The sequence below is a fragment of the Malania oleifera genome, chromosome 1, assembly GCF_029873635.1.
Source record: "Malania oleifera isolate guangnan ecotype guangnan chromosome 1, ASM2987363v1, whole genome shotgun sequence".
NCBI lineage: Eukaryota > Viridiplantae > Streptophyta > Magnoliopsida > Santalales > Ximeniaceae > Malania > Malania oleifera.
In genome coordinates, this window is record NC_080417.1 from 98,721,276 (window position 1) to 98,737,890 (window position 16,615).

Here is a 16,615-nt window from a genome sequence, read left to right on the forward strand (position 1 = left end):
ACCTGAAGCTTAAATGTCATACCTCCCTTCTGTCCTTGTACTGTTTTTTCATTCATTTCCTTGATTGCATTTTCAAGGTCCTATGCAGAAAAGGAACCAAGAACTATCAATAAAGAAGTCATTGCAGATTGCCAGTACAAGAGTTTCTGTCACGTCATTAACTGAAAAGCTCCATTTGGTTTACAGATCATAAGTATTCCCATGAAATGAAATTACCAGGAATCCCATTCCAGTAATGCGACACTGGAAATATTATTGTTTGTTCGAGTTAATATTCCTAGAAATTTATACAGGATGCCCATGTGTTAGTTCAACATAGAAATCTTAACACACGTTTCAAGAAGATTACAATTATACCCTTGACCTGTCTATAAACACAACAATATATTTTTAGGAATATGTACCAAATTAAATCCATATCTTACAAATTTCAACTATCATAAATAAATATGACAACAAAAGAACATCAACACCTTATAATCTAACAAACCAAAATAATGCGGCAATACGGTCTCAAAATTTCAACCATTATTTTATATTATAATAATATTACTTACACTTTTTTTTATTTCTATTTTTATTATTATAATAGTTTACCACTATAAAAGATAAATTTGATAATGGCATGTAATTGTTCTATACTGTGGGGGCATTAATGTCCAATGATCAAAGAGCAGGAACAATATAGTCCCAAAAACAGGATACCTATGGTAATGGGATTTCCATGAAACTTACCCATGCGGGAACATGGGAATGGGATTTCCATTTTTTGTGAGAATCCTTCATTCCAAGGGAACGTGAGATTATTGCCACATTAGTTTCCAACCCCAAAGCAATCATAAGAATTTGATGTCATGGACATCACAGTCCCAGGATTCCAAGAATGTTGAGAGATGCTTTGAACAACATCCCCAAAAATAAAGTCCGAACAAGAACATGATGTACGACAAAGAAGCAAGACATTGGGAAGATGCTTTTTGTAGAATACTTGAAAAGAATTGGATTGAGGATTATTGGGTTTAGTTAGTAGTTTCTTATGTGTTTACTGTTTAGTTTAATTAATATAATATTGTGTGCATTTGAGGGCTTGTTTGCAATATTTGTGTGCTCTAGGGGTATGTTTGTAATATGTATAGTTTTAAGGGTTTATGTATAATTTCATGTGAAGAGACTTTCTAATAAATAGTGCGTGAAAGCCATGTTGTAGGCAGTTGATGTTGAATTTGAATTGGAATTGAACATGAGTTTCCCCCTTGTGTCTCCTCTCTCCTCCCTTCCCCTTCCTCTTTAGAATTTCTAAATTATCCCACCGCTTCAGAATCTTGATGCTGCCCCTGCATCATTTGGCATCAGAGCCCAATTCGATCTCCATTCTTCCATTTCAGTCCAACCATTTTACCCTCACTCTTCTCCTCTTCCCTTCTTCCTCCTCTCTTCTTCTATCTTTTCTCTGTTCTGTCTCTAATCCTCTGCTGCCCACCAGCCTTCTGCACTCTCTCTTCTTCTTCTTCTTCCTCTTCTTCTTCTTCCTCTTCTTCTTCTTCTCTCTCTCTCTCTCTCTCTCTCTCTGAATCTCATTCTTAAAAATAAAATTAAAAAATAAAAACAGGAAAAGCAGTTCTGAACTTTTCCAAAGTTCCAGTCATGCCCCCAGTCCGAACATCTCTTTCCCGGCTGATTTTCGAGACACCTCCACCACCCACGTAATCAGAAACCCCCAGAATACCTTCCCCTAAAATTTCATCACCATCCAACAATTGGTGAAGCTCCACGTGCTGGCCAAACCTCTCCCAAGTGACAGCCCTTTCGAAACCCTAAGTTCCTCCTCTTTTTTCATCAGACTACCAATACCAGTGGAATCTCCACCCCTTGATCTCCAATCGCACCAACTTTAATCACTGGAGGGCCCTTTCCAGTGGCGCACACTCCCCACGCACTGCAACTGCGAGTAGGATTCTGCCAGACTCCCCTCCTGCTGCCAGAATCTCGAGAAACTAGTTCCAGCCACAAGAAATTGGTGTTTTCTCATGAGATTTTGATTTTCAGCATGATATTTTGGTTCCAGACTTGATATTGTGCAAGTAAGCGCGATAATTTGCTATGAGAAGCAAGAAATTGCTGCTGCCAGCATTGGAAATCAGGTTTCATTGCTGCATTTGGGAGTTCTCTGAGTGAATTTGTTTCATTTCTATGTGATACTCAAGATTAAAGGTGACTTGAAGATAGCTCTTGAAAATTGACAGTCAATTTGTGGTTTTACATGCATATATTGAGAATCGTGGTCAAATTGTGTTGTGGCTTTCGGTGATAAGTAGTTGCAGTATATATATATATATATATATATAAATCCAGCAATATGGTTGGAAAAAGGAATGCCATTTATCATACCTTGGCACAATATCAAGTTTTTCGACACCCCTCTCAAGTGCGGGGTAACTTTTTGCAAAATCATCATTGATGGACGATGCCCTATGAATATGGTTTCTACAAATGGAGTCACTCGTATGCAACTTCATCCAGAACCTCACTTAGAGCCTTGTGAGAGGTCTTGGATTGATAATACTACCTCACATGTTTATGAAATATGTGTGGTTCCTATCCAAATGGATGACTATTTTGATCATGTTTCGTGTGATACCAAACCTACAAAGATTGGCCATGTACTCATTGGTTCTCCTTGGTTGGATGATTTGGGTGTGACTCAAGGACATGAGAACACATGTTTCTTCCACTATAATGTTAAGAAGATCATCTTGAAGCCAGCATTACCAACCATCCAAGACAGAGAATCTGTTAAGAGTTACTCAACATGAAGAAACTATAAGGAAGAAAATGCATGTGTTTGAAAACATCCATAGTCTTTCAACCATTCATAATGTTGTGTTTGTCATACCTGTCGTGTTTATTGATAACAACTCTAAATTCAAATCGATGATGCTGCCAAAGGATCATAATTTCTTATACCGTTCAAGCACTACCTTTCAAAGAATCCAAGTTTGCTTCTTAATTCTGATCCTCCAACATTTCAAAATTTGAGATTTTCTCTAACTTGGGGAGAGTTGATGTAGGACAAGAAGCAAGACACTAGGAAGATCTTTGTTGGAGAATACTTAAGAAGAGATGGATCGGGGATTGTTGGGTTCATTTAGTAGTTTATTATGTGTTTAGTTTAATAAGTACAATATTATGTGCATTTGGGAGCTTGTTTGTACTATTAGTGTATTCTACGAGTACATTTGTAATGTAATTTCAGTATGACACCCACGGTTCAGAACCGTATTGCTTCCTCGAGATTTTAAAAACCAGCCTCATACACGCCCACAGACATCACTGAGTAGCGTCCTGAAATCCCATCACCGAAAGCCCATCCACACGTCCCCAAGCGCCAACTGACGGCTGACAACTCTGACTGCACATCATGTGAGGCTCCATTCAGCCTCATTTTTTATCTGATTTGTTCCCACATGTCTTGAATCCATCTGTAAACCATGATATCAAGTTGTAGGTCATGGATTTTGGTCCAAAGATCCAACCTTTTTATGTCTTCAGTTGCAGCACTTCATTAATGCTGTTAGAAGCTGTTCGTGGCTGTTAAATGGGGCTTCAAGTTAAGCCTTCAACAGTGATGTATCAGTGTGTTAGTAATGTATTTGGAGCTGCATTAGTGCCGTATCACCACTGTATCAGTGTGTTTTTGGTTGGTGTAGTGAGGGTTTAAATGGAGTTCACAAAACTCAAAAGTATATTTCCCTCATCAATCACCACAGCTTCCACCCCTACTTGTTCAGCCATTGGCAAACAATTCACTATTTGTCTCAAACTCTTAGAGGAGTATTCTATTTGAGGTTTGTGCAGTATCAAATATCCAAACAAGCATCTCATCACCCTGCATCTTTTTCTCATTCTAGTAATCCTACAGTCTGCATGTGTTCCAGTACCTCTCAAACTAGTCCATGGATCATCGATTAAGCTGCCACTGACCATATGACATTTGTAACCAACATTTTTTCTGCCCTCCAGTATTCTGAAAATCAACCTCGAGTAACCCATGCAAATGGGTCCACTGTATAGTTAAGAGGATAGGATCAGTATATCCTACTCCCTCAATCTCTCTTTCTTTCACTTTGTATATTCCTTAATCCCCTCTCAATCTTATGCATGTCAGTAAGATTACAAGGTCACTAAATTGTTTATAACATTCTTTTCTGGTCTTGTTGTTATTCAGGACCTAAAGATAAGGAAGATGATTCACACAGGATGTGAGGCTAGTGGATCTCACTACTTTGAGCCACTCTCTATTCCTATCGCTTGCATTGCTGCTGATACACCACTTCAAATCCACTATTGCCTTGGTCATCCTTCATGGACAAGTAAAAACAACTAGTTTTTACTTTGAGTTCTGTGTCTAATCTTGAGTGGAGTCTTATCAGGAAAGCACCATCATGTTCTCCATGCTCCCCAAGTCAATAAACGGGCAGTCAGCCCTCTGATGTTAGTTCATTCCTATAATTAGGGTCCTAGTCTCTTTTTGAAGAACAAAGAAAAAACTATTGAGATTTTGATTAAATGAATGACTTAACTTAAAGATAGGTCTCTCTCTCTATCTATAATACAAATCAAATACATTCTAATGACCATAATACCCTTACTAATTCTCACTAATTAACATAATAACACAATAATAATACTAAAAGACTAAAATAATCATTAACACTCCCCCTTAAGCTGGAGCATAGATATCATATGCTTCTAGCTTGTTACATATAAATTTAACATGAGCATCCCCCAAAGCTTTGGTAAACAAATCAGCAAGTTGCATATCGGACTTCACACAAGTGGTAGTAATGAGATTCTACACCAGTTTCACTTGAAAAAAATGGCAATACTATTCAATGTGTTTCATTCACTCATGGAAGGCCGGGTTGTAGGCAATATGAAGAGCAGCTTGATTATCACGCATCAACTCCATAGACTGAGTATGTGAAAAACCTAAGTCTTCCAACATGTTCTTCAATCAAATAAGTTCACAAATAGTGTGTCATAGCTCTATACTCTGATTCAACACTTGACCTAGCCACCATAGTTCGATTCTTACTTTTCCAAGAAACCAAATTTCCACCAGCCAAGATACAATACCCAGTTGTGGATCTTCGATTGGAAGATGAACCAACCCAATCTACATCTGTATATATCTAAATAAGTGTGACCCTAATCTTGATATAAAAGACGTCTTCCAAGTGCACCATTGAGATATCTCAAGATGCGAATTATTGCATCCCAATTACTTGTCCTTGGAGAATCCAAAAATTGACTCACAACATGTCTCCAATATCGTCCGAGATTAGGTCACAAACAATGTTTTAGAAGGTGAAGGCGCAAGCCAAGGCGTCTTAACCCTTAAAGGGCAAGGCATTGGGGCGTAAGCGTTTTGAGAATTTTCTTTTAAAATAAAAATATGTAAAAAAAATTATAAGTAGTAAAAAAATACAAATTTCAAAAAAAAAAACACAAATATAATGTAAAAAAGAAAAATTAGATATACTTTGCAAACTGCTTGTTGGCGATTCAAAAATTGCTAACTTGAGTACATGGCTTAAATCATGACGAGATAGCTATACTATTATAAAGTTCAAACTATTTTCTTGATCTAAGATACAACTCTCAGTTATTTTGGAAAGATTGAGGTTTAAGAGTTTTAGAAATCAACTCATATTATGACATTGCTTTTATATAAACATGTAGTTAAAATTTTCTAACCAATCCTAACTTGAGAATCACACAACTAAAATGTGAAAGATTCAACTAAAAAAGAGCAAAAGGCATGCCTTTAGTAAAAAAAAAAAAAAAAGCATAAGCCTTAGCAAGTAATGCGTTAGCCTTTTTGGAATTTGGTATTTTAGATTAAGCCTCAAGGCATTTTAGGCATGCCTTGCAAGGCAAGCCTCAATCGAGGCTTTTAAAACACAGGTCACAAATCACCCATATCCGGCACTAACTTGCTATTAGGATCCATGGGAGTATCAACCAATTTGAATCCCAATAATCCAATCTCATCCTACAGATCAAGAACATAATTACTCTGTGATAAAATAGTTCCCATACAAGATCTAGATACTTCTACACCCAATAAGTATTTCAACGATCCCAAATCTTTGGTTTGAAACCTAGACTGTAGAAAATGTTTAAGGCTATGAATACCTTGATCATCATCACCTATAATAACAATATCTTCCACATACACAATAAAAAGGATCCTACCCAATGAAGTATGATGTTAAAACACAAAGTAGTCCACTGCACACCGTCAAAGGGCAAACTCAATTACTATAGCACTAAATAGACCAAACCATACTCTAGGAGACTGTTTCAAACCATGTACAACCTTCTTGAGTCGACACACTAAACCTAACTCCTCTTGAGCAACAAACCCAGGTGGTTGCTCCCATATAGACCTCCTCCTCAAAATCATCATTCAAGATCTTCACATCTAATTGATGTAGAGGCCAGTGACAAGTGGTGGCCAAGGAGATGAATAGATGTACTGATGTAAGTTTGGAAATTGAAGAAAAAGTGTTCGAATAATCCAAACCATACACCTGAGTATACCCCTTAACAACAAGACGTGCCTTCAAACGAGCCACAAAACTATCAAGGTTGACTTTCATAATGTATATCTAGCAACAACCAACCACTGACTTGTCTAGAGGAAAAGATACCAAGTCCCAAGTATCATTGTCCCGTAAAGAATTCATCTCTTCAACCATGGCATTCCTCCACCTAGAGTGGGCTAAGGTTTCTAAAACAGATTTAGGAAGGGCAATAGATTCTATAGTAACAAAACAATAATAGGAGGATGATAAGAAGTCATAGCAAACATAATTGGAAATGGAATGTTGTGTACATGTGTGTTTACCTTTTCGGGCAGCAATGGGAGGATCAACATCATGGGAATATGATCATTAGACGAAAAAATCAAAGGCGTGGTAGTAGAAACTAGAGGAGACTCTCTTCCTTGGAACCGCCGTTGTGAATACACTAGCAAATTAGGGCGATCGAGACAATGAGAAGGACTCAAACTACATGGAGACACAGGTGGTTGATTGGGCAAGGATAGCAAACTAGACTTTGGAAGATTAGGCAAAGGAAGAGACTCATTGAGATCAAAAGCACTCGGGGACTAACCCTCCGTTTGGTTTGCAGAATGAAATTGAAGCATGAAAAGAATCATGGCAGGAATGGAATCAAAGTAGGAATGAAATTGCTTCTAGATTGCAACTACTGCATTTGGTTAATAACATTGAAAGACTGTAGGAATCCAGTTTAACTTCTTTCCAACATTTGGTATTCTTCAATGGTTTCTATAATGGAACAAAAAATAAGTCATTTTTTTAATAAAATATCCCTGATACATAATTATTTAATTTTTAATTATTATTTTATTTTATAATAGTGATTTTTATTAGTTTTAATATTGTTTTTTTTATTTATTCATTACTGTTTTTTAATTTATACTAATTATTATCCTTAAAATAATTATTATTTTTCTTTTTTATTATTATTATTGTTTTTTTTGTTATTATTATTTTATATTAATAATTATTATCGCCATTGTAATTATTATTAGTCGTTCTTATTATTTTTTATTATTCTTTTAATAATTATTGTCCTTAAAATAGTAATAAAAATTATTATTTTTGCAAATTTTATTATTATTTTCCTCATTGTTATTACTATGTTATAGTAATAATATTATTATTAGTTTTTTATTATTGTTATTGTAATTATTATTAATTGCTGTTGTTTTTATAATAATAATAATAATAATAATAAGAATTAGTATAATTATTATTATTATTATTATTATTGTTGTTTTTGTTTGATTATTTTTTTATTATTTTATAATAGTGATTATTATTAGTGTAATTATCATTTTTTATTGTTGTTATTACTATTTTTTACTATTTTATAATAATTATTATCCTTAAAATAATTATTTAAATTTTTACCTTTTTATTGTTATTGTTCCTGTTGTTATTATTTTATAATAATAAATATTATTCTTATCATAGCTATTATTAGTTTTTATTATTTTTATAATAATTATTATCCTTAAAATAATTATTATTATTTTGGCCTTTTTTATTATCTATAATGCTCTTCTTGTTCTTATTTTATAATTATTATTTTTAATTGCAATAAATATTATTATCAGTTGTTATTATTGTTATTGTAATTATTATTAGTTGTTATTGTTTTTATAATCATAATAACAATTAGTGTTATTATTTATTGTTGTTTTTGTTTGATTATTATTTTTTTTATATCTTCATAATAGTGATTATTATTACTGTAATTATTATTGTTTACTGTTGTTATTACTATTATTATTATTTTTATAATAATTACTATCCTTAAAATAATTATTTTTATTATTTTTGCCTTTTTTTATTATTTTTGCCCTTGTTGTTATTATTATTTTACAATAATAAATATTATTTTTATAGTAGTTATTATTAGTTATTATTTTTATGATAATTACTATCCTTAAAAATAATTATTATTTTTTTTATTATTAATATTGTTCTTGTTATTATTATTATTTTACAATAATAAATATTATCCATTGTTATTGCAATTGTCATTACTTATTATTTTTATTGCAATAGTAATAACAACTAGTATTATTAGCATTTATTGTTGTTTTTAGAATTTTTATTATTATAAAATGAGTCTAAATCCATGGAATGAAGATTGATTCCAGCCTATCTGAACCCACAAACCAAGCGCAGGAATGTCATTCCAACCTGAGATTTAGTTCGGCCTTACTCAACAAACCAAACAGGGGGTAAGTGTAATAAGGTGCAGACTCAAAAAGTAACATCTACGGAAACAAAGGAGTGATGCAACATAGGATTATAACGACAATGTCCCTTTTGAGTACATGAATAGCTCAGAAAGACACATTTTATAGCACGAGGATCCTACTTACCCACTCTAAGAGTTAGTTGATGAACAAAGGACACACACCTAAATATACAAGGAGGTAGAGAATGGAGTAGAGAATCTTACCACTGAGAACAGACATCCTATTGATATGATAGCAAACAGTAAATACAACATCACTTCAAAACGCTTAGTACATGCATTTGATGAAGTAAGGTGCAAGTGATTTCAAAGATACGTCTATTTTCCTCTCTGCAACCCCATTTTGTTAAGGAATGTGGGCACATGATGATTGATGAACAATACCATTCCAAGTCATACAAGTAGTGAATTGAAATACTGAAATACTCTTTAGCATTATCGCTCCTAAGTTTTTGAACTGGAAAATCAAACTGAGTCTTTATATCAAAACAAAAGGCAAAAAATATATGAAATAACTGATAACAATCATTTGTTAAATATAGTCGAGTTATCCTTGTAGTCATCCACAAAGGTTACAATGTACCGGAAGCCCAATTACAACTAGGACCCCAAACATCATAATGGACTAACATTAAAGGGCTTGCGGCTTGTTTACTGACTCGGGGCAAAAGGGACACAATGCTGCTTTCCCAACTGACAAGACTCACAATCAAGACTAGACACGGAACTCAAATCAGGAACTAGACTTTTCAACTTTTCTAATGAAGAATGACCAAGGATATAATGAATTGGGAGAGATGTGGCAACAGTAGTGCAGGTGGTAGAAGGAGATAGCAGCTCAAAGTGATAAAGTCCACCAACTTCACACCCTCCGCCAATCCTCTTCCTCGTCTTCAAATCCTAAATAACCACAAAATCAAGGAAGAATACTACAAAACAAGTCATGGATTTGGTAATCTTGCTAACAGATTGCAGTCCCAATTCCCTTAACGGCTATGGTGGATCCATCAACAAGAGTAACACAAGGCAAATTTTTAGGATACTGAAAAGTAGAAGAAGAAATTAGGCATACATGTTGATATAATCAGTGGTAGCGGAGTCTATGACCTAAGGACTAGGACGAGAAGTACTAGATGACAAACATGGTGTGGCATTACCTGTTTGAACAAGAGATGCAATGGGAAGAGAAGCTTGTTGTGATGCTTGATACTAGTCATACTACTGGAACTTGGAATACTCTTCCTCTAACAAAGATATAGTGCGTTGCCCCCCAATTGGCCCCAAAGTTGTGGAGTTGGTGGTGGCTACATTGGCTGCCCTCAAAGCTGTGCAATCGGTGGTGACTATATTGGCAACATGTGAAGGTCTACCATGGAGATCCAAACACTACTCCATAGTATGATTACCTCATCCACAATGAGCAGTTCCAAGGGGTGCCTCTACCTCGTCCATCTCTACCATCACAACTGCTCGAGCCACCTCGATAACTTCTACAGCTTTTTGGTAGAGAACTAGAATCACCATGTGTGGCAAAGGTTGTCCTTTTAGATCCAAATGCAAGAGCAAGAGAAAATGTGCTAAAAGAAACACAAAAGGCATGAGAATAAACATCGGCAAATGATGGCAACTCTACACCACTAAGTATCTAGGACCAAACTGCCTCAAACTCGGGTTTCAAGCCCACTCAAACCTAAAGAAATATTTAAGAATTTCCCAGAAGTAATTGAGCATGAAAGTCAAATGAATCGAAAGATTCATCTGCTCCCTTTGCTTCTCATCTCATGAACGTCAATGATTATAGGTTGCACGGTGTTAAGGGATTGTTTGGAACCACTTGTGCAAAAATGCTCTTAAAAAAGTGTTGAATTATAATAAGTGTTGAACTAAAAAAGTGTTGAAAGTTATAAGTGGTGTTTGGTTGTGTTTAAAATAATTGGTATTTAGAATCTTAGATACTTACTTTTAATATAGGATACTATATAATTATTTTTAAAGATAATTTAAATTATGAATATTAATATTAGAATTAATAATTTAACAAATAATTATTAAATTATTTACAATTAAAATTTAAATATTAATTGAATTAAAATTTGCTATTTATTTAATGTTAATTTAAATTAATAAATATTCTTGTCAATCCAAAATTAAATTATAATAAATAAGATGTATTTTTAAATATATTTTAGATAAAAATATTAATATTGTTATAATTAAAAATGTAAATGATAATTATATTATTTTTCTAATTAAAATTTAAATATTTTCTATTAGCCAAAATAATATAATATTATTTATTAATTAACAATAATATTATTATTAATGTATATTTATAACATATGATTATCACATTAGTTTATGCTAAAAATAGTATTAATAACTAAATTAAGATTTTTAGTTTATTTCATGTTAATTAAAATTTATAGATGGTTCTTTTTATCCATTTCATAATTCAATTATAATTTTATTAATAATTAATAGGTTATAATGCATAATAAAATATATAGCTAATTTTAATTAAAATTTAATTAATAATTATGTTAATTGTTATTTTTAATTAATATTTAACTATTTTTATTGAGTCAAAATAATATAATATTATTCTTTGATTTACAATAATATTGTTCTTAATTTATATCTATAACATATCATTATCGTATTAAATTATGTTAAAATAATATTATTAATTAAATTAGTATTCTAACTTTTAATATTAATTTAAATTAATAGATGGTTTTTCTTCTTCATTCCAAAATTGAATCATGTTTCATTAATAATTAATATATTATAACACATAGTAAAATAATATATGATTATCTTCTACTCATAGTAAAATAATATATGATTATTTTCTTATATTTACAAAATTGACCCCACCTATGAATAATGCCACTTATAAGTGGCCAAAAAGCTATCTTAGATTGCTTCTCAAAATTCACTTAAATAGTTCCCAAGAAAGTGGTTCTAAAAAGCACTTTTTAAAAAAGTGTTTGTTGTAGTACATGTCAAACACCATTTTTTTTTTTTGAAAAAGTGCTTATTTTAAGTGATAAGTGCTATAAGCACTTCTTTTTAAGTGCTCCCAAACGGGGGCTAAGCTCCTCTAGAACACGTTTCATCTCTCCTAAATAATTTGCAATGCTACAATTTCTTTGTTGTAACTGAAAGTACTCCTGGATAAATCATACATACGTTTAATGTTACTTGAGTATAGAAGCTTGGCATAATCCCAAATCTCCTTGCATGTGTCTAGATGCATGTACATCTGTGCAATATGGGACTCCATTGAATTTCACAACAGGGAAACAATCAAGGCACTTTCCTAAATCCACACTTCTTTTCTTTTCTCATCAGAAGGATTAAGATTGGAGCAAGTGTCAGATTTTCATAATCTTGCAAAATAAACCCAAAAAGCCTTAGAACACTAAACATAATTCTTTCCATTCAACTTCTCAGTTGTTATCTGTGACAGCGACGAAGGTGAAATGTTTTTGAGATTCATAGACTCCATCCCAACACTCACAAACCAGCAGTCACACCACTGTCAAACAAGAAGAACAATCATAACTAATCAGGACAAACACAAACAAGGTGAAGCACCAAAACAACCACAAACGACGTGAACACCACCTACAAATTGCTACAACACTTCCACAGCCTCACAAACTAACTTATGAACACTGCCACTGCTCCAAGAAACTCACAAAAGACCTATACGAACACTGAACGACAACTAATGGATTACCACGAGTGCATGGTCGAAAAAGTTTGGATCTTTTGAGTAAAAAACATGCCCAACAGCTTGACAATATGGTCTAGGGAAGGAAACTAAACATGATGGAGGGAAAAAAAAAAAACCAGAAAAAGGCGGTCAAAATCTCTCTCACGTGCCGGCGCATGGTGTCAGGACTGCCAGCAGTCAGCGGGTGCATGGTGGTGCGTGGGGAGGTTTCTGACAATGGGATTTGGTAGGGTAATGTTTCAGAGGGTTCTGTTTTTGGCTATGTGGTTGTTTTTGTGAAATAATGAAGGATTGTGGTCGTTCTAAGAAGGGAAATGACAGAAAGGTGTTTTCCGGCGACAGTTGAGTGTGATAGGATTTAGGTTCGATCACGCTCTGATACCATGTTCAGATTTTGATTAAATGAATGACCTAAATCAAAAATAGGTCTCTTCCTCTATTTATAATACAAATCAAATACATTCTAATGACCATAATACCCTTACTAACTCTCAGTAATGAACATACTAACACACTTAATAACTCTACTAAAAGACTAAAACAACCATTAACAAAATCATTAAAGGACATCAAATGGTTACCACCCATGTGAACAACAGAAACTTACCTGCATTGCAGGATATCAAAAAAAATAATACATGTGAGACAACAAAGGACAAACCACCATACGATCTAGTAACAGTGCTAATTCAGTCGTCTTCACGTAATGGTTGTTCCTTCAAAAGCTCTCTCATTCCTTTCCCTCCACATAAACCAAAAGATGGCAAAAGGAATGATGGGCAAGCATTTCTCCCTCTCCTTACAAGTATGGATTCCTTTCCAAGCCTGTAACTTTCCTTCCACTTTCTAGCCAAAAACCCACTCATGTCTGATTAAGGAAATGGCCAAGTCTTCTAGTCCATGCAAGAGAATGTGATTAATTATCTGCACAGTCAATATAAAGATCCTTGTAGAATCCATTAATGCCCTTTCTAATATCCTTCCCTTTAATAAAAGACTCCCCACAATTTAAATTCTAGATAAGGAGTCGAACCTGCAATGAGGATTTGCTGTTTGATGGAAGAAACTAGCCAAGAGCCCTGGATTTTTAAATCCAGATGATCTCTTACATGTTCATGACATCAGCAAGCTCTTTCCTACATGTGCAGTCTCTTTGCCTTTCTCTTGACATTAAGACCTTGATTTAGTACTTCATCCAGCTCCTTCATGCTATCAAGTAAAACAATTTTCTATGAGTGGATATTTCCAAAAGTACTCTAGTTCCACCATTTCAAATTCTCCTTCAGGCCCTTTAATTTTGAGACTACAACAAAAACTTTCTTTTCCTTCAAACGATTAGTCTGCCAATGCTTGGCCAGGTCAGCAAAGCCATCATGTTTGAGCCACAAGTCAGAAAGGAGACAGCCCCCACCTAGTAACTCCAATATCAAGCGTGACGAAAATGGTCCAAGATGGACCTTGGAAGACTCTAAGTAACCATAAGGAAATATTTCCCCAATATGTGGAGATTAAGAACCTATATATACATGAAAACGGAGGAGTCTCCCTGGAGTTAGAGCAAGTGAAGGAGCCTCCAATGAGGGGCAGATCCACAAGTGCATTCTCATCAATGAAATTGAGAAACTCTTTCATGCTACCGGCTCCAAGGTGCTGCACCTTCTTTCATGGGGATTCAAGACTATATTGAAGTCTTCTACAAGGACCCAAAGGGCATACCAATTACATTTAATTTCCAGGCACTCATTCCAGAAGAGTTTTCTGGTTGGTCCTGCACCTGCACCGTAAACTCCTGTGAATACCCACTTAAAATTATCTTCCAGGTTCCTAAACAGGCAGGAGACCAAGAAGGATTTAATAGAACAATCCAGCATCTCCACCACTTCCATCCTTCCACAAAATAATAATACCTCCAGGCTACAGTGTTTCCAGCAGCTTCAAGGAAGACCCATGTGCAGTTTTTGAGGCCCCAGAGGCTGTTAATCATGCCTTTTTATTCATGAAATCAGTTTTCGTTTCCTGTAAACAAATAACATCTCCTCCTAAATCCTTAAGAAAGGATTTAATTAGAGTTCTTTTTATATAATCATTACGCCCCCTACATTCCACGAAATCAGTTTCCCCAACATGGGAACACTGAGGTTCCCCAGCTCTTGTTAGCCTCCACAAATTTTGAGCACCCCCAAATTTGGTTTTAATTAACTGAAAACCCCAACTGCTTGAGCTCCCTACTGGCATCCTTCTTTTTCCTACGGTCCAGTGGATCTTTAATGGTGAGCTTTCCTTCCTCCTTTCTCTTTATCTAAATTCCTTCAAGAAGACTCATAACCCTATCTTCAAAACCATCAAAAGAAACTCCAATGGTTATGCTAACCAGCCTCATTTTCCGCAACACCCATTCAGAAACCTGATCCTTAAAGCCATCACTTCCAGTGCCCAGTCCTTTAAGTACCTCAAAATCAGAAGAGGGGGGTCTGTAGGACAGACTAACTTGGCTTGAAGAGGGTGCTGGAACCAAAGCCAAGCAGTTTTTCACCTCCAAGGAATTCAGCGACTACAGGTCAGACTGCCAAATATCATTCCCAGCCTGTGCATCAAGTTCCTGCAGGGGTGGCAGCTCCATGTTTGCTTGTGCAAGAATCCCTAAGCTAACCAGGGCCTTAAGAGAGCATCCACTTGGGCATTCCTAAACAGAGACGGGGGAGAAAGTTTTTAGCTGAAGAGGGTGTCCAGGGAGAGAAGCCTGAGGGGGTAAAATCCCAAAACAACAATTACCCGACTCATTACCAGCAGAGCACGAAGTGAGTCCCAACCCAAGATCATTGAAGCTTGACAAGGCTTTGAGCTCTATTGAGCCTAGTTCATCAGAATCCAAAAATTGGATGATCCTGCCCTTCCCTTCACCCTATTGATTAATAACACTTGGGTTTTGTGAAGGGGCACGTGACTTCCCTCACCTGCCCCATTGGTTGTTTGTGAGCTCATCTCAAAGCACTGAGGCTAAGCTTCAAGGCGTTGAACAGTGGGAGCAAGAAAAATCCACTGAAAGAGGATTTGGAGCCGAAGGTAAAACCACTCTGATCATCTGCTGCAGCTCAAGAGAAGTTTCTTTCCCCTTTGCTGAGCCCTCAAGTTTCCTTTTCAAATTGGGGATCATTCTTTTCCCCAGATCTGCAGCTGCTGAGGAGATTTTGTGCCAATCAAATGCGCCAAAGGCTATGTTACTCCAACCTCCAGGCATTAATCCGTAAGGGCAACAAAATTTTTTCATCTTTAGTTGGAGCAACAAGTTCTTGTCCTTGTTCCTCGTGCGACAATTCCAAGAAGGAGAGAAGGATACCTTCTCTCTGCAGGTTTGGAAATCCTCCCACACTGTAAGGAACCATTTTATTTCATCTGCGTCCACGAGATAGAGATCCCACAGTATTCCATGATTATGACCATCAAGAACCAGGTTCAAAGACTTCCTTTAAACAATTATCATTTTTCTCAAGTCACCTCAAATGTGTCTGTGTGTGTGTGTGTGTGAGAGAGAGAGAGAGAGAGAGAGAGATGAGTTTGGGATCCTAGTCGTGTCAAGTAAAAGTTGGGGCTATGATGTTTTGTTACACTTTTTATGACTATTCTGGGATAGCTTGTGATGTAGGAGAAGAAGCAAGACCTTGGGAAGATCCATGTTGGAGAACAATTAAGAAGAATTGGGTTAAGGGATTGTTGGATTCAATTAGTAGTTTATTATGTGTTTAGTTTAATTAGAATAGTATTATATGTATTTTAGGGGCTTGTTTGTAGTATTTTGTATTCTAGGGGCATGTTTATTATGTAATGTAGTTTTAGGGGTTTCTTTTGCAATGTGAATTTGCTTCAAGGATATGGAATATGTTTTTTGGCGTTATGGACTAGTTTTACATTAAGGATGCAAGAAACTATCCTACACACAATTTTCTCAAATCCTCCTACATGAAAATTATGGCTTATAAAACCCCACACTCTGATGCACCCTTTAAGAAG

General features: G+C 35.1%; 1 protein-coding gene across 2 annotated transcripts in view; it reads right to left on the minus strand.

The window, feature by feature from the left end:
- LOC131160001 (uncharacterized) overlaps window positions 1-16,615 on the minus strand; it is a 71,653-nt gene that overhangs the window by 33,368 nt on the left and 21,670 nt on the right. For both annotated transcript variants that reach the window (XM_058115275.1, XM_058115286.1), the window contains exon 12: window positions 3-80. In XM_058115275.1, the coding sequence (XP_057971258.1) occupies window positions 3-80 (78 nt within the window). The remainder of the gene's footprint in view (window positions 1-2; window positions 81-16,615) is intronic.